General features: G+C 35.6%; 1 protein-coding gene across 1 annotated transcript; it reads right to left on the bottom strand.

Moving 5' to 3' along the window:
* Window positions 1-7,685: 7,685 nt before the first annotated feature.
* LOC149842644 (ATPase GET3A-like) lies at window positions 7,686-22,141 on the bottom strand. Its single transcript, XM_089999343.1, has 7 exons — window positions 21,731-22,141; window positions 21,288-21,412; window positions 19,795-19,945; window positions 17,008-17,118; window positions 15,673-15,811; window positions 15,429-15,544; window positions 7,686-7,958 (listed from the first exon to the last, which is right to left on the bottom strand). The coding sequence occupies exons 1-7, from the start codon at window positions 21,989-21,991 to the stop codon at window positions 7,782-7,784; spliced, it is 1,080 nt and encodes a 359-aa protein (XP_089855469.1). The 5' UTR covers window positions 21,992-22,141; the 3' UTR covers window positions 7,686-7,781.
* Between the last annotated feature and the right edge of the window lie 3,528 nt (window positions 22,142-25,669).

The following is a 25,669-nucleotide window of genomic DNA, read 5'->3' on the forward strand; positions in this document are numbered from 1 at the left end:
CTAGTTTTTATGGTAGATGACACATTTCTAAGAGAAAGATACATGGGTATCTTATTATTAACCCATAATATTGATCTTTGTGGTGAAATATTTTTTATATCATTTGCAGTTATAGATAAGGAGTTGAATGATTCATGGACATGGATTTTTGAGCATGTGAAAGAAGAGTTCATTGTCTTCAACAAATATAAAGGGAGGTTATAATTTATAATTATCTCAGATATACATGAAGGTCTAAAGTATGTTGTCTCCCAAACATGACCTACATGTCATGTTGGATATTGCATGAAGCATTTGAATGAAAACTTTTTTAAGAAATTTGGTTTACCACTAAGTGCACTTTAGTGGAGAGGAACCTAAGCTATCACGAGACAACAATATAATTATTTTTTTCTAAAAAGTTCAAGAGCAAGATGAAGTTGCATACCATTAAATTGATACTAACATGGATCCAAAACTATCACTTTTCAGCAAAAAGATATGTATGTTTAACATCTAATATAAAAGAGAGCTTCAATGTGTGAATTCTCGTCATACATGACAAGCCCTTAATTCTCTTATCGAGAAGCTTCGTCTCATGCTAATGAAACTTTTTGAGAAAAGAAAGAAAATCAGAGAGCAAATGATAGGGGTTGTGGTGCCTAAGGTAAAAGAAAAAAATAGAGAAATTAAAGATAAAAACATAACAAGTGTGTGTGCAATTAGTACATTGCCACTGACATTGCTACGAAGCCCGCGATTGATCTCACTATTATAATGTTGATCTTGACAAGCAAAATGCTCTTTTGAAGAATGACAAGTTAGCAGAATTCCATGCGAACATGCAATCACATGCATTTTATATGAGGGAAAGCCATCAGAAGATTACTGAGATAAGTTATTCACAGTTAAATCGTATCGAGCAACATATAGTGAATGTCTATTCTTTTTGTTGACGGATAATGTCCCACACATCACTTCATTGACTCTTATTAATGCCTATCCACCAAAAGTGAGTTATAAAGCAGAATGACCTAAGGTAAATAGACAAATAACAAAATACAATGATGTTGTGCCATACAAGTGTAGTGTATGGGATGAGGTTGGCCACAACAAGCAAAAACATAAATAATAATATGTTTGTTTGCTTATACTTTGCAAAATATGCATTTGTTAAGAGACATGAATTGCCTCTTGGTATTTATCTAATTTTTTTAATGAATTACTTTAATGTCTTATGTAATGTATTTGTTAAGTGGTTTATTTTTTTACATGATGATTTGACTTTGACTGTTACACCTTTTGAAGGTATTATGGTACACAAAATCGAACTTCACAATAATGTAAATTATTTGATGTAAATTTGAGCAAAATATCAAAGATTGCATGGAAGTTTGACAAAATTTTCAAAAATTGTATATAAACCCTACTAAAATTGTTCAGTAAATACACTTTAAACATTCGTTCTAGTTTTAATATTTTGTATATTTTGTATGTTTAATTTTATAGCGCGGAAGATGTGGAAGTGCCACATTTTAATTCTAGTATGGACATTAAAAAAAATATGTCTTGCTCGTACATTACATTCATTCAATTAATTAAAAAATAAAACTGCTCATACAATCATTCATTAATTCAAAATTGAATTTGCTCATACATTGCATTCATTTATGAACCTTCTCATACATTGCATTCATTACATTCATTCAAAAAATGAACCTACTCATAAAATCATTCATTCATTCAAAATTGAATTTGCTCATACATTGCATTCATTTCATTCATTAAAATAATAAACATGCTTATACAATCATTTATTCATTTAAAACTAAAACTACTTATATATTGCATTCATTCCATTCATTCAAAATTGAACTTACCCATACATTGCATTCATTTAAAAATAAATTTGCTTATACAATCATTCATTAATTTAAAATTAGACATGTTCATACAATGCATTCATTCTATTTATTAAAAAATGAACATGCTCATATAATCACTCATTCATTCAAAACTAATTTTTTTTATACATTGCATTCATTCTGTTACTTCAAAATTGAACTTGCTATAGATTGCATTCATTCCGTTCATTAAAAAATGAATCTGCACATACAATCATTCAAAATTGAACTTGCTCATACATTGCATTAATTTTATTCATTCAAAACTAAATATGCTCATACATTACATTCATTCAAAACTGAATTTGCTCACACATTGCATTCATTAAAAAATAAACATGCTCCTATAATCATTTATTCATTCAATACTGAACATGCTCATACATTGCATTCATTCCTTTAATTAAAAAATGAACCTGCATATATAATCATTCATTCATTTATTCAAAACTGAATTTGCTCATAATTACATTCATTCAATCAAAACTAAACCTACTCATACATTGCATTCATTCAAAATCGAACTTACTCATACATTGCATTCATTCAATTCATTAAAAACTAAATTTGTTCATATAATCATTCATTCATTCAAAACTGAACTTGCCCATACATTTCATTTATTATATTTATTCAAAAAATGAACATGCTCATATAATTGCAATTGTTATCTGATCAACTGCAATTGCTAATCGTGTATTGCTTTCCTATCCCACTCATATCATATGATCAAACTTTAACTTTCCAGACATCTTGCATGAATCCATAGACTGGATTCACATTGTTGGCCTTCCTTGCAAGCATAATGTTAACACAAAAAAAAACTTGAACCGTTAAAGAAACAACCAAAAGAAATAAAGTATTTCCTAATCATGCATATAATACAAGATACACAATATATAATCACACAGACACACACAAATGATTTAGTTAAAGAAAAAAAATAGAATATGATATTGAACATGCAATGATAACTTGAAAACCATGCAATTCTTTCACAAAATAACTAACGCATGCCAATGTTTAAAAAAAAAATAACTGATTCAAGTTGCTATTTCAAAAAAATAACAGGTTCAACCATTAAAGATGTTCTTATCAAAAAACTCGCCGTTGAAGATTTTCCTTCGATGAATTGCTGTCGATGAATGGAGACCATTGGTTGGGGATAAAAAAAAATGTGAAAATAGCTCTAGAGTGCGATAATTAGTCTTTTATACCCATAAATAAGATGAAAATTCACATTGCATTCATCTCTAATATTTGTGATGTATCAATAAATTTGCAAAATCCTCACAAAATCTGCATATGAGAATATTCATAATAACATGATTTGCGAAGTTAGTACATAATTTATAGACTTCTTTTTCTAGTGTGAACTTTACAAAAATTTGTAACATTATTTGTGCAAATCTCCCATATTTTCAGATCTCCTTTAAGATCAGTTACAAATGTTATTTGCAAACTTTCTATAGTCAAAACTTTGTAAAAAAACTTCACATATATAATACTAAGTTCGTATAATTGAATCAACAAACTTCTAGTAATTGAAACCAATAGAAACTTCATAAATATTCAACATAATTTGCATATATAGAATAAAGTTCACAAAACAGATTTTGCGAAGTTCTTGTAACTGAAACCTATCAAAACTTCACAAATATTGTACATGAGATTCACAAAATTTTTAAAGACTTAAATGCGAACCTCTCCATATTTTTGTGAATGTCCCTACTAGCATCAAATATGACATAATAATTAAAATGACACTTCAATATTTAAAAAGTGATGATTCACATTTTAGGATTTGTTTTCGCCTTTAAAAAATGATGATAAACATATCATTAACGGATGAAACAACAAGAGGATGATGTCGTGGTTGAGGTGCAAAAGATTTTGGAGAAGATATGAGGTGAAAATACTGAGATGGTGAATGATGTTGATGGTCTTTAACCGAAGAAAAATACTCTGGTTGTGGAGAGTGCACAAGAGAATGGTGAGGAGTCTAAAGAGGTGGAAGATGAGCCCTTGGAGGAGCAAATACATGCTTCAAGTTAGATTGTAGAATTCACAGACTCAAAAGTCAGATTGCTGAGGAGGCGATTTTGCCTCAATCATTTGTTTGAGAGGAGAGAAGTTCTGCAGATAAAAACAATAATCTGACTGACATTAAAAAGCCAAAGATCAAACCCCCTTATGTGGAGCTATATGTTGTGAATGTTTGTAACATGTTAATTTTATATGAATGAAATAAATATATATGTATGCAAATGTTTATTTTTGAATGACTGAAATAAATATATATGTATGTATGAATAGGTTCATTTTTAAATGAATGAAATAAATTTATGTATGAGCATGCACATTTTTTAATGAATGAAATGAGGTTGTATGAACATGTTATTTTTATGTGAATCTCACAAGTTTTGAGAGGTTTCAGTTACACGAAGTTCGTAGACTTGGTTATGAAAACTTAACACTATGTATGCGAAGTTAGTTTTTGAAGTTTCAACCATGAAGAAAATCACATATATAGTTATATGAACTTCAAATTATATATGTGAATTTAATATAATATTTGAAAAATTTGCATGTTTCAGTTACCGAAAGTTCACATATATGGTTATGCAAACTTCATACTATGTATGCAAATTTATTGAAATATTTGTGAAGTTTCGATAGGTTTGAGTTACAAAAAGTTAACAAATATAGTTACTTGAACTTTTTGAAGTTCATAAAAAAATAGTGTGAATCTACCTTTTAATGATATGGTGCGATACCCGAGGATCATACTGATATATTGCGCGAACATTAGAAGGTCCGCTATGCGAAGGTTAAAATAATCCTTTTAAAGCTGAACATTTATGGTTTTGGACGCTTATTGGGAGAAGTCCTTAAAGATGCAAATAAGACAAATGCAGCTTGGTACAATGCTTGATTAAGCCAGGAAAAAGAGAAAACAAACTGGGAATGTGACTTTGAAGGGTAAATATGTAAATTTACCCTCTTAACTCATCTTGGGTTAGTAAAACCCAGGTTAGACAGACAAAAAATTATTTTTAATTAATGGTGCAAAAATTTAGTTGTATTAAAAAAAATCAGGTATTTTTTTTATTATTAATGCCAAAACTTTAAGTGCATTGTTAAAAGTTTTCCTAAAAACTTTCTTCTACCTAGTGCATGACCTAGGCGACCCTGGCCTCACATTCTAACGTAAATACCATGATTTAAATGTAAATATCACGGTTTAAACATGATATTTATGTTTTAAATGGCTATTTATAATGAAAAACCGTGTATTTTTTATTTTGGAATAATTTTTATTAATATATTTTTTATAAAAATTAATTATATATTTTTTAATTGCCAAGATTTTGCTGAAAAAAATGCTAGATTTATCAAAATGTTTCAAATTCTCACGAGTTTTTGAAAAACAAGATTTTGCAGTTTTTAACCTTTGTCACTATGGACCCCATTCAAACCCTAACATAGTTAGGGGAGCAGCAAAAGGATAACTACAAGGACAAAAGACGGACGCGTAGCCTACTAGGCCCAACCCACCCTTTTGAGGTGTGGACCCACCTTGAAACCGAGGCAACCCCTGTTTTAGCAAAAACCAACTTAGCAGGAGTCAGTGTTGTCTTCATGTTTGTTTTTCTGCAGCAACCAAACAGGCCCTTTAGGTGTGTGATCAAGACATCCAAATCTATGTCACAAGGACACGCCAAAGAGAGCATGGATGCATAACTTCTTATTAAAAACAGTAGAGTAAAATTGGTGTTTCCCTCACAGTGTCAACGGGCCGGTTTGGTTCAGATCCAAGTGGAACCAGACCCAGGCCTGATTTGAGATAATGGTACTGGGTCTAGACCCAGGTCCAATTGGATCACTATAAGAAAAAACATACCCGGAACCTATAAGGATTACATGAACCAGACCCAAACCATACCCAGCAATATATATATATATATATATATATATATATATATATATATATATATATATATATATATATATATATATTATTTTATCTTTTTTACATTGAAAAATTACAGATCTTAGTCAGAACTCGGGAGGAAGGGGGGCAGGTTCTGGTATCAAATTTCACAAACTGGTTCCATATATTAAAAAGGGATCCGACCCCGATTCTACTAAGAACTCATTTATTACCAAACCCTAACTCTATAGGGTTTGGTATGGGTGGGGTCCGGGTCAAACCCAATCCATTAACACCTGTGATGCAGTATCAAAAGTGAGCCAAAATTGTCAGCAGTAAATGCATTACGTGGCCCTTTGGATAAGGATGGCCCCACCAATTACTGCACCCACATTGCCTCCTAGCATCTTCCCTCACCAAAACAAATCATCCAGCCTGGACACCCCATGATTTTTACCTACAACTCCCGGTAAAAGTGCTCCACGTCAGCAACCATGGAGCCCATGATTCGACAGGCTAGCCAGCATTCCATCTTCTATAATCACATTCCTGACCGACAGCAACCGGTCACACCTGAATTTAACATGATAAATAGGCAAAGCTTATCAAAGCTCATCCAAACAGAATGTGCTCAGCATTCATGGCCAAAGCAATGGAGATAGAGCGAGCACCACCACTCATGGTTCAGGTTCTCAGGAGGAGCCGTCACGACAATAAGCTTGATACGATCTACGAGAACGGCGACCACTACAGCACCATTGATCACACTTGTGGACCTTGCGGCGGCAGCGATGATCGGAGCTTGAAACAAGAGATGCTCTGTGCCGGACAGCGGCACTCCCCGGCCAAGAAATGATAATGATTTTTCTTTCTTGTCACAAGTCTGTACAGCTATGAATGGATCTTGATGAATGGAATGATATATGGTGCGATCTAGTAAACTCCATTGATTTTCTAACAATCAATTTGACAATTTCATAGGTTAGATCCTACAGGCACAAACATTATAGTTTTTTTTTAGAGAAAATTAAATTATGATACTTCAATATTTACAGAGGCTTTTAGTAACAATTAAAATCAACGGCCCATTCTGCTGCAACAATTTAGGATTCAAAAAATCATATTTGTATTTCAACACAACCTGATCCAAAAAGTTTCAGAGTAAAAATCCCATTACTTTTAATTTTTTTAATAGGCAAACTTGGGGATCAACCCCATGGGTTTCGAAACCCAGACTCTTTGATTAAGATGGTGTGACCTAATCATCAAGCTACCTCATTTGATCCCCATGATAAACAGATCTTTAGGACTCGATTAATTAGATAGCGCCTACAACTGACTCTTTACTAGTTGGTATGGTATTACAACTAGCACCAAACAGCCCATTATGAAACCCGGTTCTCACCGAGGGTTCCTCGTCGAAAAAGAAAAAAAACAGCACCAAATATTTACCCTTTCATGAATACGTAAATTGGCAATATGGTTCAGATTCTGAAAGGCATTCAGCTTTTGACTTGGACAAGGATGATGTTACTTGTTTCAGATGCAGCATACCAGTCTTCTCTAACCTTGCATCCCCTGCATCAATTTCATCCCAAATGTTGAAACCCCAATCAAAATATCCAACAGTTATGATGTTGTCTATTGCCAACATGCATTAAACCAGGAAAGTCTCACACAGGCAGGACCAGTTTTAGGAGATTCAGATTTCCATTTCTTATAAGGTAGGGCCACCTCATTTGGTGCATGATCCAACCATGCTTACGTTTCCCAATTCTGTATGGCAGCGATCCAAGCATGGTTAAGTCTTTAAATCACGCCTAATCATGAGTATCAGTTCTAATAAAATAAAAATCAATTTTCATCGATTATAGAGAATAAGAAAACTGAATTATTGCAATAAATAAAAAATTATAAGGTCTAATCTTATTCAGAAACAAAATTGAAAGAAGAAAACTGAGAGATCAGAGCATCTGTTTCCCTTTCCTTTGTCTGTCTAACTCCATCTCGGCTTCTTTCAACTGCATCCTCAAGGTAGACACCCTTCTCTCAAGCTCATCAATAGTTCCTTTGGCTGTTGATGGCTTGTATGGCTTTATGAAATGAGCAGAAAATGATTTCAGAGCTTCAACTCCACACACCTGAGATAGACCCAATTCATTGATTAACCAACTTTTTTTTCCTACTGCTACAACATACATTGAAAAGAAACAACAGGATGGATCCAATGAGATAGCTGGATTGTTCTTTTTTTTTTCCTTTTTGGATATTTATTAAGTGGAAAACCCAGTTCAGGTAGCGGGGCTTGGGAGAGATTGACGCTCCGCTGTATGGCCCACCCGCAAATGGTCAAAACCCCTTGGCTGCCCGCCCAACAGAAAGCCTGCAGCTTTGTCCTTAACGCAAGGGACACACACCCCGAGTATCGAACCCTTGACATCCTTCAACTTGAATGCCTTAAGCCGACCCACCCATCAAGGTGCACGGAGCCCTTGTGGGCAAATACCTTGATCACTGGATGGTTAGGCCATACTATCATAACCGAGCGGTCTCGGGTTTGAATTCAATGGGGGTTATTCCACAGTTTACCAATAAAAAAAGGAAACAATAGGAGGAAATCCCTATAGTTCCAATGGTAATTTGCCTCCTTTTCTGCAGTTCAGATAAAGAAGAAACATATAGAAACTTAAGAACTAGCAGTAGGAATCTACTCACACACAGTAAGTTCAGATTTCTGAAAGGTAAAAGTACATTTGGGAACTTTAAGAAGAAGATAGCACATTATTAAGGAAATAATCAAATTTATGGCAATGGGATGAGTACATCTATAACATCATCATCATCATCATAATGTTGATGATAACAGATGATCTTGCACAATGGTTGACAATGATGGTGGTACAAACGACAGATATAAATCCCCAAAAAAATGATGTCAACAATGGCAACATAAGCATAAATATTTTCGTATGTATAATGATGAAAATTGATCAAGTCACTCCGCACAGCATCAGAAGTATGCAAGTAGCTTCAATAATTATAGCAAACAAATCATGATATCAGCACAAAACCTGTAATAAAATAGAACTTTAAACGGAACTCAAAAAGCAAGCTCACAAAAGATCTCTTTCAACGACCACAAAGGTTCATTCAATAACTCACAAGAACCAAAAATACCCAAGAGAATATATACACCAAGAGAGAAAAAGAAAATATCTCATTCAAGTGGGAAAAACCCACACCAAAAGTGAATACAAAGACATGGGGTATTGCCTCATATTTATACAAGTAAGAAGGGAGCTAGAGAGAGTCCTTGGACTCTCCACGGGCTCTAATAGAGCCGTTGGAGGGTCCAACGACTCTCTCTTTAAACTTTTCTTTTTGACTTAGTCAAAAAGCATAAGTTTAAAAAGGTCCAATTTGCTTTTGCTTTTTGACTTGGTCAAAAAGCATAAGCTTAAAACAGTCCAAAAAGCAAAAAACTAAAATTAACCTATTAACTAGCTATCCTATTGTAACTAAACTGAAAAATAAAAGATTACATATGATGGAGTATTTACATATGAGATTACAACTTTTAACACCCTCCCTCAAACTTACGGTTGAACAACTGAAAGTTTGTCCAAAAGAAAATGGAACTGAAGAGCAGCAAGAGGTTTGGTAAAGAAATCCTCCATTTGATATTCTGAAGAGACACATGAAAGCTCAATGGTGCCATGTAGAAATTCTTTACGCACGTAGTGACAATCCATTTCAATATGCTTGGTCCATTCGTGAAATGTCCAATTGCTGACAATGTAAATGACTCTTTCTTTATTGTCACAACATAGCCATGATGCTTTTCTGCTCCCAAGACCCATATCTTGAAGCAGTCGCCTCAACCAGACTACTTTCATGGTGGTTGTAGTCATGGCGTTGTACTCGACTTCAATTGACGAAAGAGAGACTTTTTGTTGCTTCTTACATCTCTAAAAAATAAATGATTCTCCTAAAAACACACAAAGCCCATTAGTTGAGTGTCGATCATTTGAATCACCTCCTCAATCTGCATCAGTATAAACAATTAGTTTTAATAAGAAGTAGACAAAAAAAGTCCTCTACAAATAGAGGATTTAAGATATCTAATAATTCACAATACTGCTCCCATATGAACAATGGTGAGTGCGTACTAAAATTGACTTGTTGTGTGGAAGACATGTGTAATGTCAGGTCGGGTGATGGAAATGTAAGACAATGCCCCAACAAACTGTTTATAAGGTGTTGGGTTTTCAAGCGGTTCTCCATTATCCATCTTCATTTTGGTATTTACGACCTCAGGAGTGTGTGTCAACATGTTTTTCATATGTGATTTCGAACCTGTTAATAATATCAAGAGCAAATTTCGATTGAGTTAGTAAATAACCTCAAGGAGAGTAGGCCACTTCAATTCCAAGATTTTTTTTTAAGAAACCCAAATAACTCATTTCAAAGTTGGTTTTGAGATTTTTTTTTATGTTGTCAACTCCCTGTTTATCACTTCCTGTGATAATCATGTCGTCCACATAAAGTAGAATAATAATAATTCATACATTAGATTTCTTAATAAATAAAGCAGTGTCAGTAAGACAAAATTGAAAGCCAAAAGTAAGCATAACTTGACTAAATTTGTCATACCAAGCCTTTGAGGCTTGTTTAAATCCATACAAGGCCTTATGTAAATGAAGAGTTTTTCCTTAAGGAATCCTAATACCAGGTGGTGGTTCCATGTAGACTTCTTCAGCTAGACTACCATTAAGAAACACATTCTTGACATCCATCTGAAAGATATGTCATTTCTTTACAGAGGCAACAACAATTGAAGTTCTTACAATAGTCATTCTTGCTACTGGTGCAAAGGTTTCGTCATAGTCTATTCTATATTCTTGAGAATAACCTTTAGCCACTAGACGAGCCTTAAATCGTTCAAGAGTACCATCACTCTTGGTTTTAACTTTGTATACCCAACGACATCCTATAGGTTTCTTCCTTGGTGGAATATCTTGAATAGTCCACGTGTTTACCTTTTCTAAGATGCTTAACTCTGCTGACATGGCTTCAACCCATTCAAAATGTTCTTTTACAGTATCATAGTTAGAAGGTTCTATGTATGAATGTAATAGGGCAATATATGCTTGGTATTTTGGCAAAAAAGACTCATAGGATACAAATTTTTCAGGTGCTTTTGACACTCTAGATGATCTTCTAGTTTTCATATGATCTTGTGCTTTAGTATATTTTTCTAGAGCACAAGGTTGCTCCAGGTTACCTCGTCTGAAATATTAAATGCATTATGGGTGAGGTGATTCAGTACTTATCGCATTTTGATCTTCTTGATCAATTTCTTCCTCATTAATCTCTGGTACTAAGTCCAGTAAAAAGGAATATTCATCATCTTCAGTAGGGTTTTTAATTTCAAAAACACTTATTTTCTAAGAAGGATACATTTCGTGACACATATAGTTTTCTAGTTTTAAGAACAAGGCATCTATAACCTTTCTAATTGCTTGCATACCCAAGAAACACACATGGAATAGCACGAGGTGAGAGTTTATCATTTTTGTTGAAAAAAAATAAAACATTTACAACCAAATACTCTTAGCCTTGAATAATCTGGAATTTGTTTAAAGAGTTTTTCAACAGGTGAAATGTTGCTTAATAAAGATGATGGTATTCTATTAATGAGATATACTGCGGTTAGGGTGGCTTCGTCCCAAAAAATTTTTGGTACTAGATGAGTAATGAGTAGAGTTCTCATTGTTTTTATGATATGCCTATCTTTCCTTTGTGCTAGACCATTTTGCTGTGGGGTATATGGGCATGATTTTTTATATAAAATACCATATAAATTTAAGTAATCGTTAAATTCTTTTGACAAAAACTCTCCCCCTGAATCAATGCAAAAGATAGAGATATCATTCTTAAATTGATTCTTAACTAGTTTATGAAATATTTGAAAATGAAAAAATATTTCGGATTTATTTTTGAGAAAGTAAATCCAAGTATGCCTTGTAAAATCATCTAAAAAAATGACATAATACGAAAAACCTCTTTCGAACATAACTGGTGCAAGACCCCATACATATGAATGCACTAATTCAAAAGGCCGAGATGAAACAAAATTTCTTTCTTGAAAAGGTAATCTCTTCATTTTTCCCAAAATACATTCTTCACGCTTAAATGTTTCAAATTTACAAAAGTTTTTCATATTTGGAAACAGATGAAGCTTAGATATGCTAGGATGACCAAGTCTCCTGTGCCATATATTGAAGTTCATTTTCTGAACATTACAATAAAATGTATTCTTAGAAATTTCCAAAAAATCCATGTAGTATAAGCTTCCTTCTCTATGGCCTTCCCCAATCAGCTTCCCTGACTGGTGATCTTGCACTCGACAACCACGAGAGGAGAAGAAAATGTTATATCTATGGTCAGATAGTTGAGAAACAAACAAGAGATTGAGATTTAATTTGAAAATATATCTAATTTGTGGAATATGAAATCCTTTTAGGTTTTGAGAAACTTTTTCAAAATTTTCTATTGCTTCGATTTCTAGTGATGTTCCATCAACAGTAAAAACATTGGATCCATTTGAGTTATGACATTCGGATAATATTTCAACATTTGGAGTCATGTGAAAAGATGCACCTGAGTTAAGAAGACATAGAGTTTTACCTAGATCGGAAGTGCTCACGGAAGAGACTGTAGTTCCCGTAGATGAAGATGCTCCTTTGAGTAGAGGTCCAAGTGTTTCTACCAATTGAGCGAGACACGTACTTCCAATGAAAGTTTCGCTAGATTCTTGTGGTGGTCCAATGAAAGCAACTTTTTTCTCATAAGGCCTCTTTAATTTTGAACAGTGAGTTTTTACATGCCCAGGTTCACGACAATAGTAGCAAATGGTTTTCTTTTTCTCAAAATCATCATCATTTCCTCTTCCATAGTTAGGAGGTTTGTAAGTCCCGACGAAGTTTCCAAGTTTTGAGACGACTAGAACTGAGTTGTTATCACTTTTAGCCAGGGTTACCGGAAGCGCCTAGATAAAAGGGGAAGCGCGCTTCGGAAGCGCGAAACGTCGCGCTTCCGAAGCGTGGGGGGAAGCGTCCCTCTTTTTTGGGAAGCGCGCTTCCCTTTAATGGGGGACGCGCTTCCCTTTAATGGGAAGCGCGCTTCCCATCACGCTTCCCCCTCGCTTCCCCTGTTTTTTCCAAATTTTTGTATTTTTTATTTTTATTTTTTTCGCATCCCCCTCGCTTCCGAGACGCTTCCGAGACACTTCCTAGGTCGCTTCCGAGACGCTTCCCGAATCGGTCCTAAGTGGTCCCACGCTTCCCCGCTTCCTAAAATTTTGAAAGTGCCTCGCTTCCCGCTTCCCGCTTCCTCAACTGGCAACCATGATTTTAGCAATTCTACTTTTTAGTCTATTCTCTTTCATACTCAATTCCTCTATTGTGTCTTCTATTGATGGTATTTTTCCACGATGAAAAAGAATAGACTTAGTGGATTCAAATTTCAATCTTAATCCACTAATAAAATGAAAAAAAATGCTCTGCATTGATTTGGTTTTGGCAGAGTTCAATATCTTGTGGATAATGTCACTTTGGTTCAAGAAGAGCTAATTCTTCCCACAATTCCGACAAACCATTACAATACTCCCTAATGCTCTTGTCTTCTTAAACCATATTTCTTACTTTAATTTGAAGATTGCACAAATGTGCAATATCTTTAAGAGAATGCATTCTCTTAAGATAGTCCCATGCTTCATTTGCATGCTCAAATTTTGCTAAACTTGAGCATTTCTTTATATCAACACTTGAAATAAGCCAAGACATGATCTTGGCATGTCCCATACGCCATTATTTTCATTTTTTTCTCGTAAGTGGATATGGCCTTAACTCTTTTTACCTCTGTGAGAGGTATTTCCCTTTCCCCCTCATCCTTTGTAAGAATTAGAGTAGGTTCCTCATCGGTTCCATCTACTAATCCCCATAAACCCTTCCCCGATATAAGTTGTTTCATGATTGAAGCCCATGTGACACAGTTGAAATCATTTAGTTTGATGGGCTTAATGGTAACGTTATTTATGTCATCCATTTTATAATATTTGGAAAAAAGAGGTAAGAGAAGAAGGAGAAAAGATAAATAGAAGGACACTCTACCACAAATGGTGAGTACAAATATTTTTTCAAGCTTTTTACGCCTTCACACGATCATCACTTCAAGGAAGATCACTTTCTTGCAAGAAACTCGTGTGACACGTTTCCCAATGCACCAAAGAACTTGCTTCAACCTTGCTTTGATACCATGTAATAAAATAGAACTTCAAACAGAACTCAAAAAGCAAGCTCACAAAAGATCTCTTTCAATGAACACAAAGGTTCATTCAATACACTCACAAGAACCAAATATATTAAAAGAGAGTATATACACCAAGAGAGAAAAAGAACATATCTCATTCAAGTGGGGAAAACCCACACCAAAAGTGAATACAAAGACATGGGGTATTGCCTCATATTTATACAAGTAAGAAGGGAGCTAGAGAGAGTCGTTGGACTCTCCACCGGCTCTAATAGAGCCGTTGGAGGGTCTAACGACTCTCTCTCTTTAAACTTTGCTTTTTGACTTAGTAAAAAAGAATAAGTTTAAAAAGGTCCAATTTGCTTTTGCTTTTTGACTTGGTCAAAAAGCATAAGCTTAAAACAATCCAAAAAGAAAAAAATTAAAATTAATCTATTAACTAGCTATCCTATTGTAACTAAACTGAAAAAATAAAAGATTACATATGATGGGGTATTTACATATGAAATTACAACTTTTAACAAAACCATATGACGGTGAAATGTCTGGTCAAAGATCCAAACTAAAAAAATGGTCCAACCCTTTCATCACTATTAATAAATTTCAAGCATTCAAAACATGAAGGCTGCTACTGTAAGTTCTCCACATTTGGCAATAGTTTTCTTTATGGATAATGAACTTTGGTATGCATAATGTACGGATCAAGTGTTTTGTGTAATTGAATTGCTCACAAAATCGATAGTTCGTGTTTTGGTCTGCAACTACAGAGTAGCCATAGATCAATTTTAAAATAACTGCAAAACATACTGAAATCTGAAGCTATCTGCATTCTCAAACAGCAACACTGAAAACACTTCCAGATTTAGATTTTCCACTTGGTAACTGTTCCAATAGATGGAATTGCCCTTAAGAATTATGATCATTTTGAAATTCATCAAGGAAATTAAGACTAAGACAAGCACATTGGTTTAGGAACCACTAGGCTCTCCAAAAACAGGTAAAACATAAAACAAGATCCTCTTTTTTATCCAAAGAAACATGCATCTTGAGATAGATTTGAGGCATGCAAGCCAGGTACTATGCTTGCTGCAGGGGTCTGATGAATCTGTTTTAAAACCAGCGCTTACAAATAACAAGGGTCACAAAACTGGACCAGCCCATGAAATCTGGGGGAACAACCATTTATTAGTAGTAGCTATCATTCATAGAGCTGATTTGAAATACAACTGGGCTAGATAAGAGCACTACAACAAAGAAAAACAAGGATAACTGAATGATTTAGTTTACTGTGGAGTTACCTCTTGTGGAAGCAAAGGCAACAAAGTGATGTGGAAGTCATCATACAATGTATAGAACTGGTCAATATACTTCTGCTGCATCCGCATTCGTGCTTTTAGCAACTTGGATTCAACAGCTACATGGATGAAGCACATGCTCACAGTTAACATTTACCACATGACAAAACACTTCAAATTAAAACACATTGAAAATGAGCTTTCTGAATGCATATATGCTGTTATAACAAGGTAAACAGAAGAGAACCTTCTTCATCATAAAGTACTTGATTGATGATGATGTTGTGGGTGTCAATCTCAAATTTAGTCAGTTCTTGCACCAACCTTTCTGTCTCATAGAGAGACAAGAACTCCGGGATGCAGATGCAAACAAAAGTTGTAAAGTCCTGCAAGGCAAATTTAGCATTGGATGGGATATCATAAATCAAATATGGAGATGATGCAACTTTTCCTTCATACTAGCCATGAGCAGTGCTAACAATATCTTGGTTACCAGGAAAAAAAATATGAGGGTTGAACAAACTCAGGTTTGAAATTACATCATGACCTTGTCTTTACAGAACTTATTTGCCGCTTGATAATGAAAATCAAAGCCAAAGGATGGATAGAAGTCCCCACAACTGTCGCTTATGGGAGGAGAGTCCAACATGCGGGTTGACATGAAAGGTGAACATACTTTTTTCTAGTATGAAAGGAATGTGCCTTAATTCCAAGATTTTATTTGAAAACTGAAGCACATGGACTTCCTGATGGTGGAGACATTTTACTTGGTTGCTAATAGCCATGGTGCATAGATCAAAAAGCTTCCTCACGTTCAGGGTTCACCTACCCCTCTATATTCTATGAATATGGGTTGAACTTGATGGAAATGGATACAATTAAAAAACAAAAAGAAATCTGGATTTAACATGCGGATTTTCAGATGCATTGGAGATATAGCTTTTTAAGTGTCATATAAGATTGCCCGAGGGGGGTTGGCGTAGTGGGGTGGGGCCTTGGCCACCAGACGGGCGGTCAAGGTTCGATTCCCATGGGCATCACCCCTCTGCACAAGCCGACACCCAACATAGGCCCTAGGGGCGGGGGTCCTAGCCTTGGAGTTTTACACCGCTGGCATGACGACCGTAGGTATGGCAGGCTGAGGGAGCGCAACCAAGTCTTCGTGTCTGGTCTTCAGGTTATAAAAAAAAGTGTCATATAAGATCATTAAATGGTGATGATATCCACTCCTAAATTGCTGAATACCATTTGAACTCTGTCTGGCAAAGCAAAGATGAGAAGCATCAATATCATTTATGATTTACAATGCTAGAAGAAGCTTCCAAGTCACAAAGACGTGGACATGGGACATAGTTGTATCTTATATACATTCATAGTCTAATCACTTACATGTAAAGGTAGACATAAGAATCATGATACCATAATACCCATTGCTTTTGTTAATTGTCTTAATTTTATGCATCTCATTCTTCAGCAGCAAAAGAAAAGAAAAAGAAAATGAAGGAGAAAAGGAAGAAGAGAAAAACAAGAACAAGTTTGATAAACTTCTGGAAGGAACTAGAAAACATTTTGCTGAACTCACTGGATTGCGGAACTGCCTATTAACTTGTTCAATCACATCCTTCATGCCTTCTAGCTTACTAACAATCGCATCCTCACCAAAGTCATCACCAACACCAAACATCCGGGTCATCTGTAAAAGAAAACCATTTAATACGTATCCATCAGAAAATATTATGAAAGGATTCATCAGAAGTATACATTTCACTAATTTCTGGAAACTCTTGCATTAATATCATACTGCCAATTAAATAGAAAAGTGTTTGATTGATACAGATTTGGAGGAAAACTAATGAATGCTACAAAAGGTCAAAATCATCCCTGTTGCTACTCATACTCAATCTTATATAAAATGACAAATCAATGTTAATCTAGGTAAATGCATGAGCAATTTGATCAAGTATGAAAATGCATGGTTATGCAATCAAAGTACTCTTAATTTCAACTCACATAAGTACTGATCTAAAAGCACAATATTAGTACAGTCAGGGTGATCTACTGATTTCTTCATGATACACCAACATTTAACGACATCAGTGCTCTTTTTCTTTTTTATTTGATTTCTAATTTATCTAGGCAAGTTGAGTATTTATCTCAAAATCCCTAGGTTAAAACGTTCCAATAACATCCAGCCATCAAAATTTTACTCCAATAACACCTATATCCAACATACACCAACAGAAACTGTTCAAGGCAATTGCCATATGAAAAGAAGGCATCCTTATCTTCATTGTGTATGTCTGACCCGATCCATTTATGTAATGGATCGGGTCCAGATCCAGTTCATGTATTGTAAATTAACATTTTGTAAAGGGGTATTTTCGTACCCTAGTGTTTTACACTTTATTATAAATAGAATGAGAGGGCAGTCACGATGGACTGAACCCTCCTTCATCTGGAATCTCTCTCTCCCTCTCTTCTCTTCTCTCACTGTCGATTAGGGTTTCCTTCTTTCATGGTATCAGAGCCCAGCGTGAATCTCACGGTTTTAAATGGTCTACATGGAACAACCCACTGGATATGCAGAATGAGACGCCAAAAAATATGTATGCAAATTAAAGAGAGCACTCTATGGTTTGAAACAAGCTTCTCGTTCCTGGTTCGACAATTTTTCTCTAGAAATACAACGGCATGGCTTTTCTAGGTCTCTTCTGGATCACTCATTATTCATTCACAATGAACAAGGAGTTACTACTCTTCTGTTGATATATGTAGATGACATCATCATCACAGGGAATTGTAAAAGCCACATTGAGCAGGTGAAGAAGTTATTAAATCAGAGATTTAAGATGAAAGATTTGGGAGAGCTGCGATATTTTCTTGGGGTAAAAGTTGATAACAAGAATGATACACTTACCCTTACTCAACACAAATATACGCTGGACATTCTCGGCAGAGCAGGCATGACAGATTGTAAGCCGTTAACAACTCCAAGTGTCATTCATCAGAAATTGAGTTCACAAGAAGGGGATATATATGGAGATCCCACTAAGTATCGCAGTTTAGTTGGCATGTTGCAATACCTGACTTTTACTAGACCCGACATAGTATATTCGGTTAATCAGGTATCCCAGTTTATGCATGAACCTCGTGTGTCACATATGGAGGCAGTCAAACGTATACTTCGCTACCTAAAGCGTACAGTGGGTGATGGGCTGGTATACAAAGGCAAGGAAGAATTAGATCCAGGCGGTGGCCATGAGATTGTTACTTATGCTTATGCTGATTGGGCGGGTGATCCAGACGAACGACGATCAGTATCCGGTTACTTCAGCTTCATTGGGCCAAACTTGGTATCCTGGAGCAGTAGAAAACAAAAGGCGGTTGCTAGATCGAGCACTGAGGCTGAATACAGATCGATGGCCACTGCCACGGCCGAGGGTACATGGATAAGACATCTTCTGACTGAAATGGGAGAACTGATTGCTCGGTCACTGTTGTTGTGTGACAATCAAAGTGCCATCAACATGTCATTCAATCCCATTCACTATAGTCGAGCAAAGCACATTGAAATAGATCAACATTTTATTAGGAAAAAGGTTGAAGACAAAGAGATTGAGCCCATGTATGTGTCAACTAAAGAACAAGTTGCTGATATCCTCACTAAAGGGTTAACAAAGGATAGATTTTGGTTTTTGAAGAACAAGTTGTTCATGGTCCAACACCATGCACAACTTGAGGGAGGCTGAAAAGAAGGCATCGTTATCTTCATTGTGTATGTCTGACCCGATCCATTTATGTAATGGATCGGGTTCAGATCCAGTTCATGTACTGTAAATTAACATTTTGTAAAGGGGTATTTTCGTACCCTAGTGTTTTATACTTTATTATAAATAGAATGAGAGGGCAGTCACGATGGACTGAACCCTCCTTCATCTGGAATCTCTCTCTCCCTCTCTTCTCTTCTCTCACTGTCGATTAGGGTTTCCTTCTTTCACCATAGAGTAATCGTATTTCCAGTAATTACATATTCATGGTGACTTGTGAGAACTGATATCTCCACCATTGTTAACTGCGCATGCTCTAAGTGAAATTTGGCTGTTTTAAAACAGCTAATTCTAGTGGAACCTACAAAAGAAGCCTATTGTTAATTCCTGACATAAGACCAAAACACTCAACTTACAAACTGATAAAATAATTAATCTTCCAGACTAGAGAGAAAAAACTTATTGTTATTTGTAATATATGTGAATCTTTACCATCTGTCACAGTATGAATATCGCCAATAGCAACTTGGTTTATGATTGAAGAATCACAAATTTAAGAACCAAAAAACATAACTTTCTTTTTGTATGATGTGTTGGTTTACCTGGTTAATGAGGCCACCAAATTTATTTTTCAAGGCCATCATCTTTCCAAGTCCCTTTTCCAATATGGAAGGAAATTGCAGTAGCCGCAACGTATGACCAGTTGGGGCGGTGTCGAACACTATGACAGAATAGTCCATCGTTTGAACTAGTCTGCACCAAAATAGTATAGTGCCAAAACCAAATTAATTTTATAAATAAACAACTGAAAGCATAATAAGCCAAAGAAACCAAATATAAATGTATGACATCAGAAGTCGGGAACACTCATCACAATTCTAAATTATGCCAGGTTAATCCCATGAAAAGAAAGGCATGGTGTACACAACTCAGGAGATATAGAGCAAACTTAGAAGTTGAGACAAACAGTGACCTGATAAACTTGGATAAATGGACACATGCCACAACCAGAGGCCTCGAGGATCAAATAAAAATAAGAAAGGAATCATGGAATTTAAAAGCATAAAATAAAGGAAAGTTATAATATAGATCTGATATATTATCATGGTTTTAAGTACTCTGTCTTATTCCCTTTTCTGGTCCTTCCACCATAGACAAAAGAGAAAAAGTCAGCAGAAGAAACACATAATAAGTTGAAAGTAAAAAAGTATGACCTATTATTAGAAACAGAACATTCTCTTGCATTTGGTCAGTGCAGAGCTCACCATGGATATTTTTCAAATCTCCAATATATGCCAGGAACTTTATAACAGTGATAATAATTGATTATCAGAGAGTTGAAAAACATCCTTGAGTACTTCTAAGTGCCCAGCTTACCAAGGTCAATGCTGGTACTTCTAAGCGGTGGTACCATTGATCTCGGTCTCCTTTTTTTATTCTCTTCATCTATTTTGACACCATTGATCTCAGTCTCCTTTTTTATTCTCTTCATCTATTTTGGCATTGGAACTAATCTAACCATATCATTAATGATTGCCTTGCCAAATCTATCTTGTCCTACCATACAACAAAACAGCTGAAAAGAATTTGAGGAGTTCTATGGCCAGCAAAAATGGGCCTTCACTCCATAATATCCACTTATGTGCAAGGAATTCAGTTTCACTCAACCAAGTTACCAATCATTAAAACGAGCTTTCCGACCACGCCTGACCAATCACTTCACAGCATGAGCAATCTAAAAGAGTTATACAGCATACATGACTACTCGAGTGACCAATATAAAGCAGTTCAGATCAAGTGTAAGACATGTTTGCTTTTGTGTGTTGCTTCAAACTTTCATCAGATTAAGATGTCTGACAACTATGAACAGATAAACTGGCTACTGAGTCGGCTTAGCATCAGATAAAACAAAAGCCTCATGAAAAAAAGCCAAAAGAAGGAACATCCAGGAAGCTGATTTCAAAGCTTCCAACAAGTGATTCATTTCAGCAGTTTTTAAGCAAAATTCGTTGTCTAAACAGTAGCACAGACAGCCAACAATTCACATGCAACATTACGAAACAATGAAAAGGGAAAGAATAAAGGATCAATTTACTTGAGCATTTCGGCGAAACTCATAGCCTCATCAATGCCCGGAATCGCGCTCGCCAATTCAGACATAAAACTGTCCATCCCTTCTTCATTGGGTAACTCGTCCTTCTCCACATTTGGATCCACTTCCTGAAAACCCCAACTCATTCCTTATCAAAAGCATCACGGAGGACAATCCTCACACCAATTAACTAAAACAAAAAAAACCAAACCTTTTCAAAGAAAACGAACAAAAAACAGCAACAACCCAAACCCAAATCGTAAACTAAACCTCAATCAACAAAGCACTACAAGTTTCCACTACATACATCAAATTCAAAACCAACAAACCAATCAATCAGCAAACGAGAAAGAATCAATTCCCCAGATCATTATATCACAAAAGATCAAGGCGGGTGCTTCGAATCAACAAAGAAGAAGTAAATCAATCCAGATTCCGACACATACCATGGCAAAAAGATTGGTGAAACCATTGACCAAGGTGGGGATTTTGGTGAACTTCTGCTGGAACGCATCGCTGAGGTTGTGAGCAGGATCCGTGGAGATTATCAGCACGGAGGATCGAACCCTCGACAGAAGGACGGAGAGGATGGAGCTGCACGTGGTTTTGCCGACGCCCCCTTTGCCGCCAACGAATACCCACTTCAGTTGATCCTGTTCCAGTATATTCCTCACGCTCCCCTCTAACGATTCCGAGTTTTCCACCATCTTCACGACGATACTCCGATGGAAACAAACACAGATCTTCTATTCATAATTCATATAACGCATGGCAACAAGCGGTGCCTCTGGGATGCATCCATGGCGAGGAAAAACTGGATCTTGATCCTCCTAAAAGTCGGTTCTTGCTGTTTTCAAGCCAAACAGGAACTGGATCCCTGATGGGTTTTCCTATTTTTGTGGGCTTTGTTGTACCAATGATAAGAATCCTTGTTTCGTTGAACCCATATGGGAAGTTGGGCGTCCCGGGTTCTGTACTGGTCTGACAGAGACCATGTTAATGTTATTATAAGAGATGAACTGGTATTGGTTTGGATACGCCCACTAACCTATGTCACAGGGACACGTGGACACAGTAGGATGATGCATTTCGACTCGCTAGTTTGGATTTATTTTTGAAAAATAAAACACAAGGACACCATCTATTTAATTTTTAATATTAAAATTGATTTTTTTTTTAAATAATCCAATTAAAAAACCTACACTCCCTGACCGCACTTAGCTGGCCTTCTGTCAATAAAACCCTTGAGGAAAGAGATGTCACCTGTAGGGTTTCGAACTTGTAACATGTCCATGTGTCTGCTTGAGTCACCGGAAACACACCACCAAAATGTCACGTCCATGTAACATAGCTACTTACACCTATTTCAGTAGGCAATGGGAACAAAGGTTTCACATGTGAAAAGTGCAAATGATTTGGATTAGGACTGGATCCAAATATAGATCGATGAAAACATCGATATGAATCCAAATCTGAATCCAGAAAAAAATCCAATCATATAAAAATCTATTCAGAATATGCATTTGGATCTTATTTAAGATTGATATTCGAAGATGATGCATCAAATTCGGATAGGATGCATGGCCGAATATGATCCATTTGAACCCACTATCTAATAATATTGCACCTTTAAAGTTAATTAGATTTTCAAAAACAACATTTAGGACCCATCCGTTTGGAAAGGAGAGACAGACAGACTTGAAGTTAACGTATGAATAACCGTGGGATCTTCATCCTTACATGGCCCATACATATTCAAGCCTATCATTTATGGATGAACCTACGAATCACAGTCCGATCTTTATGCTGGCATGTAGGCTTGTCAACGGGTAAGGTTTGGTTTGGATCCAGGTGAAACCAGACCCAAACCTGATTTGAGATACTAGTACTAGGTCCGGACTCAAGTCCAATCGAACCCATCATAAGAGAAACCATACCGGAAAAGGATTACATGAACCAGACCCGGTAAAATAATAAATTTTTTATCCTTTTTACATTGAAAAATTTTGGATTTTAATTGGAATTCGGGTCAGGGATCTGGTATGAAATTTTACAAACCATACCTGGCTCCACATATTAATCGGACCGGGACTGTAATCGGACCTTCTTATTTATCAGCAAACCCTGACCCTATAGTGTTTGGTCAGGTCGGGTCCAGGTCAAACCCAACCCGTTGACACCCCTACTTGCATGGCCCATATCTGCAGGTCATGGATACCATATTTGGTGTGTGGATGTACGGATGCACATTTAGATCCAATTTTTTTAGGGTATTTCCTCAAATGTAATCTCATCCAAATTACATGAGCAGAGATTACCATTGTCTATATCATAGAAAAATCTTGTGGGGTTTCTTTCCACCCTCACAGGGTTGCTCAGTTAGTTAAGATGAGCATCGGAATGTTTGGAGGCCCCAAATATCATGACTTTAGAGCAAATCTACAACGGGTATGAAGTAGGATTTTGAGGCTGGCCCACTCTCTCCAAGTTTACCATTATAGAGTGAGGCCAGTTAGGCTCAACCCTAAGGGGGTGACTGGCTTGGGTATACCCGACCTGACCAGATGACCTGAACCAATTATACTTGACCCAACCAAATTTTAGTAGATTCATGGGTTTGGGTTGGGTCCAAAATGTAAATCCCAAAAAACGGATTGGGTCTTGCATAATGTAAATGAAGACCCGAACCCATTTAGATTCGACCTGCCTTTTATACCCGACCCAAATGGTTTCACATAATGTGAAAACGAATTGACTCGATTATGTACTCGAACCCAATTTACTCCTGAACAGATTTGAACCCGAACTCACTTAGTACCTGAACCGATTATGTGCTCAAAGTCGTTTTATACGTCCAAACCCAGCTAATTGAAACCTAACCCATTATGATAACACGAACCCATTTTGAAATTTGATATATATGACTTTTTATTTCTTGAAATGATTGATTGGTATCGAGATATTCTTTTTATATTGAGATTTTGACATCATTTAGAATAACTAATAGACTTCTCATTTGTTAGCATATAGTATTCTTCATGAAGAGTTGATTCCACTATTTTACATATTTTTTGATCGAAAAATGATCTTTACGGTAAATTTGGCCCTTTTCTGCAAATGCCTCACAAATTTTAAAATCCCCAAGATGTCCAATTTCGTAGGTTTCCTACTTTTTAGGATATTTTTACCGTTAACATGAGTGTATCTCTCGATTTTCATGTGTCCCGATCTTGCTAAATATCACTAAAAACAAAATTTGCATGATATTACTACGAAAATCATGATTTTTGCACAATACATGCTAGTTACTCCTCACTTTTGCAAAGGCCCTATGATTTTTGCATCTATAGTACGAAAATCTTGACAATGCTTACAAAAATCTCTTACGTGTGAATTTCATTAAGAGTTTTGTGTTGATGTTTGCGAAAGCTTACTTTTGACCCAAAAATCATGACAAGTTTGTAGAATTCATGGACTTTCGCATGCAGTCAACTTTAAAAGATGCGAGATTCTGTTTTAACATGCAAATTTCATTGGATATATATAGAGGTGATTAGCGTGTGAAGTTCGTCAGAGTTTCACGTTGGTGGTTGCAAAAGTTTACTTTTGATGCAGAAATCATGAAAACTTTGAACAATTAACAAACTTTCACAAGCAATCAACTTTAAGTGATGCAAGATTTTGTTTTATCATGCAAATTTTACAATAGGATAGGAAATTCATACGTATATGTGTGAATTTCTTATGCAAATGTTCTGTATACATGCAATTTTCCTTCAAGTCTTCATGAATTTTCCCTAATTTTATGAAATTTCTATGCAATTTCATATATATATACATGTGAATTTCCTACTTATATGTGAAATTTCATCAAATATGCAATATTTTTTTCTTTAAATTTAATTGTTATAGAATTGAACAAAAGGTGTTCGAGCTTGGCTTATTAAACTCTTCGAATAACTCATACTCATCTCATGAACAATTTAAACAACTAAACATGAGATCGTATGAGCTCGACTCGAACTCACGAGATTATGAGTAGCTTGATCTTTCTGAATTCAAGTGGTATTGATTCATAGCAAAGGGACATTACGTTTGTTAATTTTTAATTCTTTAATGAAAATAATATTTTTAAATCAACAAATAATAATTTAAAATCTAATTCTTACACTCGTTGTAGAGTAGCAAGTCGGATCGCCTCCACAGGGAATGAAACTTAGGCAAAATAATTCATTGAACCTAACTTTATTAATAACTAAGAAAAGAAAAGAAAAATTACACTATCTTATTACAAACTAACAAAAAAACAAAAGGATATAAAAACAATAAAAATACTAATCTGCTCGGGCCCTCAAATGAATTTAGGAGAATAGTCTAACATGTCC

This window comes from Nuphar pumila, chromosome 3 (assembly GCF_984573655.1).
Source record: "Nuphar pumila chromosome 3, dmNupPumi1.hap1.1, whole genome shotgun sequence".
In the NCBI taxonomy this organism is placed as follows: Eukaryota; Viridiplantae; Streptophyta; class Magnoliopsida; order Nymphaeales; family Nymphaeaceae; genus Nuphar; species Nuphar pumila.

Excerpts from the sequence above, each read along its gene's own strand:
- LOC149842644 (XM_089999343.1), bottom strand. The coding sequence starts at position 21,991 with ATGGTGGAAAACTCGGAATCGTTAGAGGGGAGCGTGAGGAATATACTG. Across the intron at positions 19,946-21,287 it reads AGTTTCGCCGAAATGCTCAA|ACTAGTTCAAACGATGGACT; the intron begins GTAAATTGATCC and ends ATTTTGGTGCAG. Across the intron at positions 15,812-17,007 it reads ATAGGCAGTTCCGCAATCCA|GACTTTACAACTTTTGTTTG; the intron begins GTGAGTTCAGCA and ends TTTGCCTTGCAG.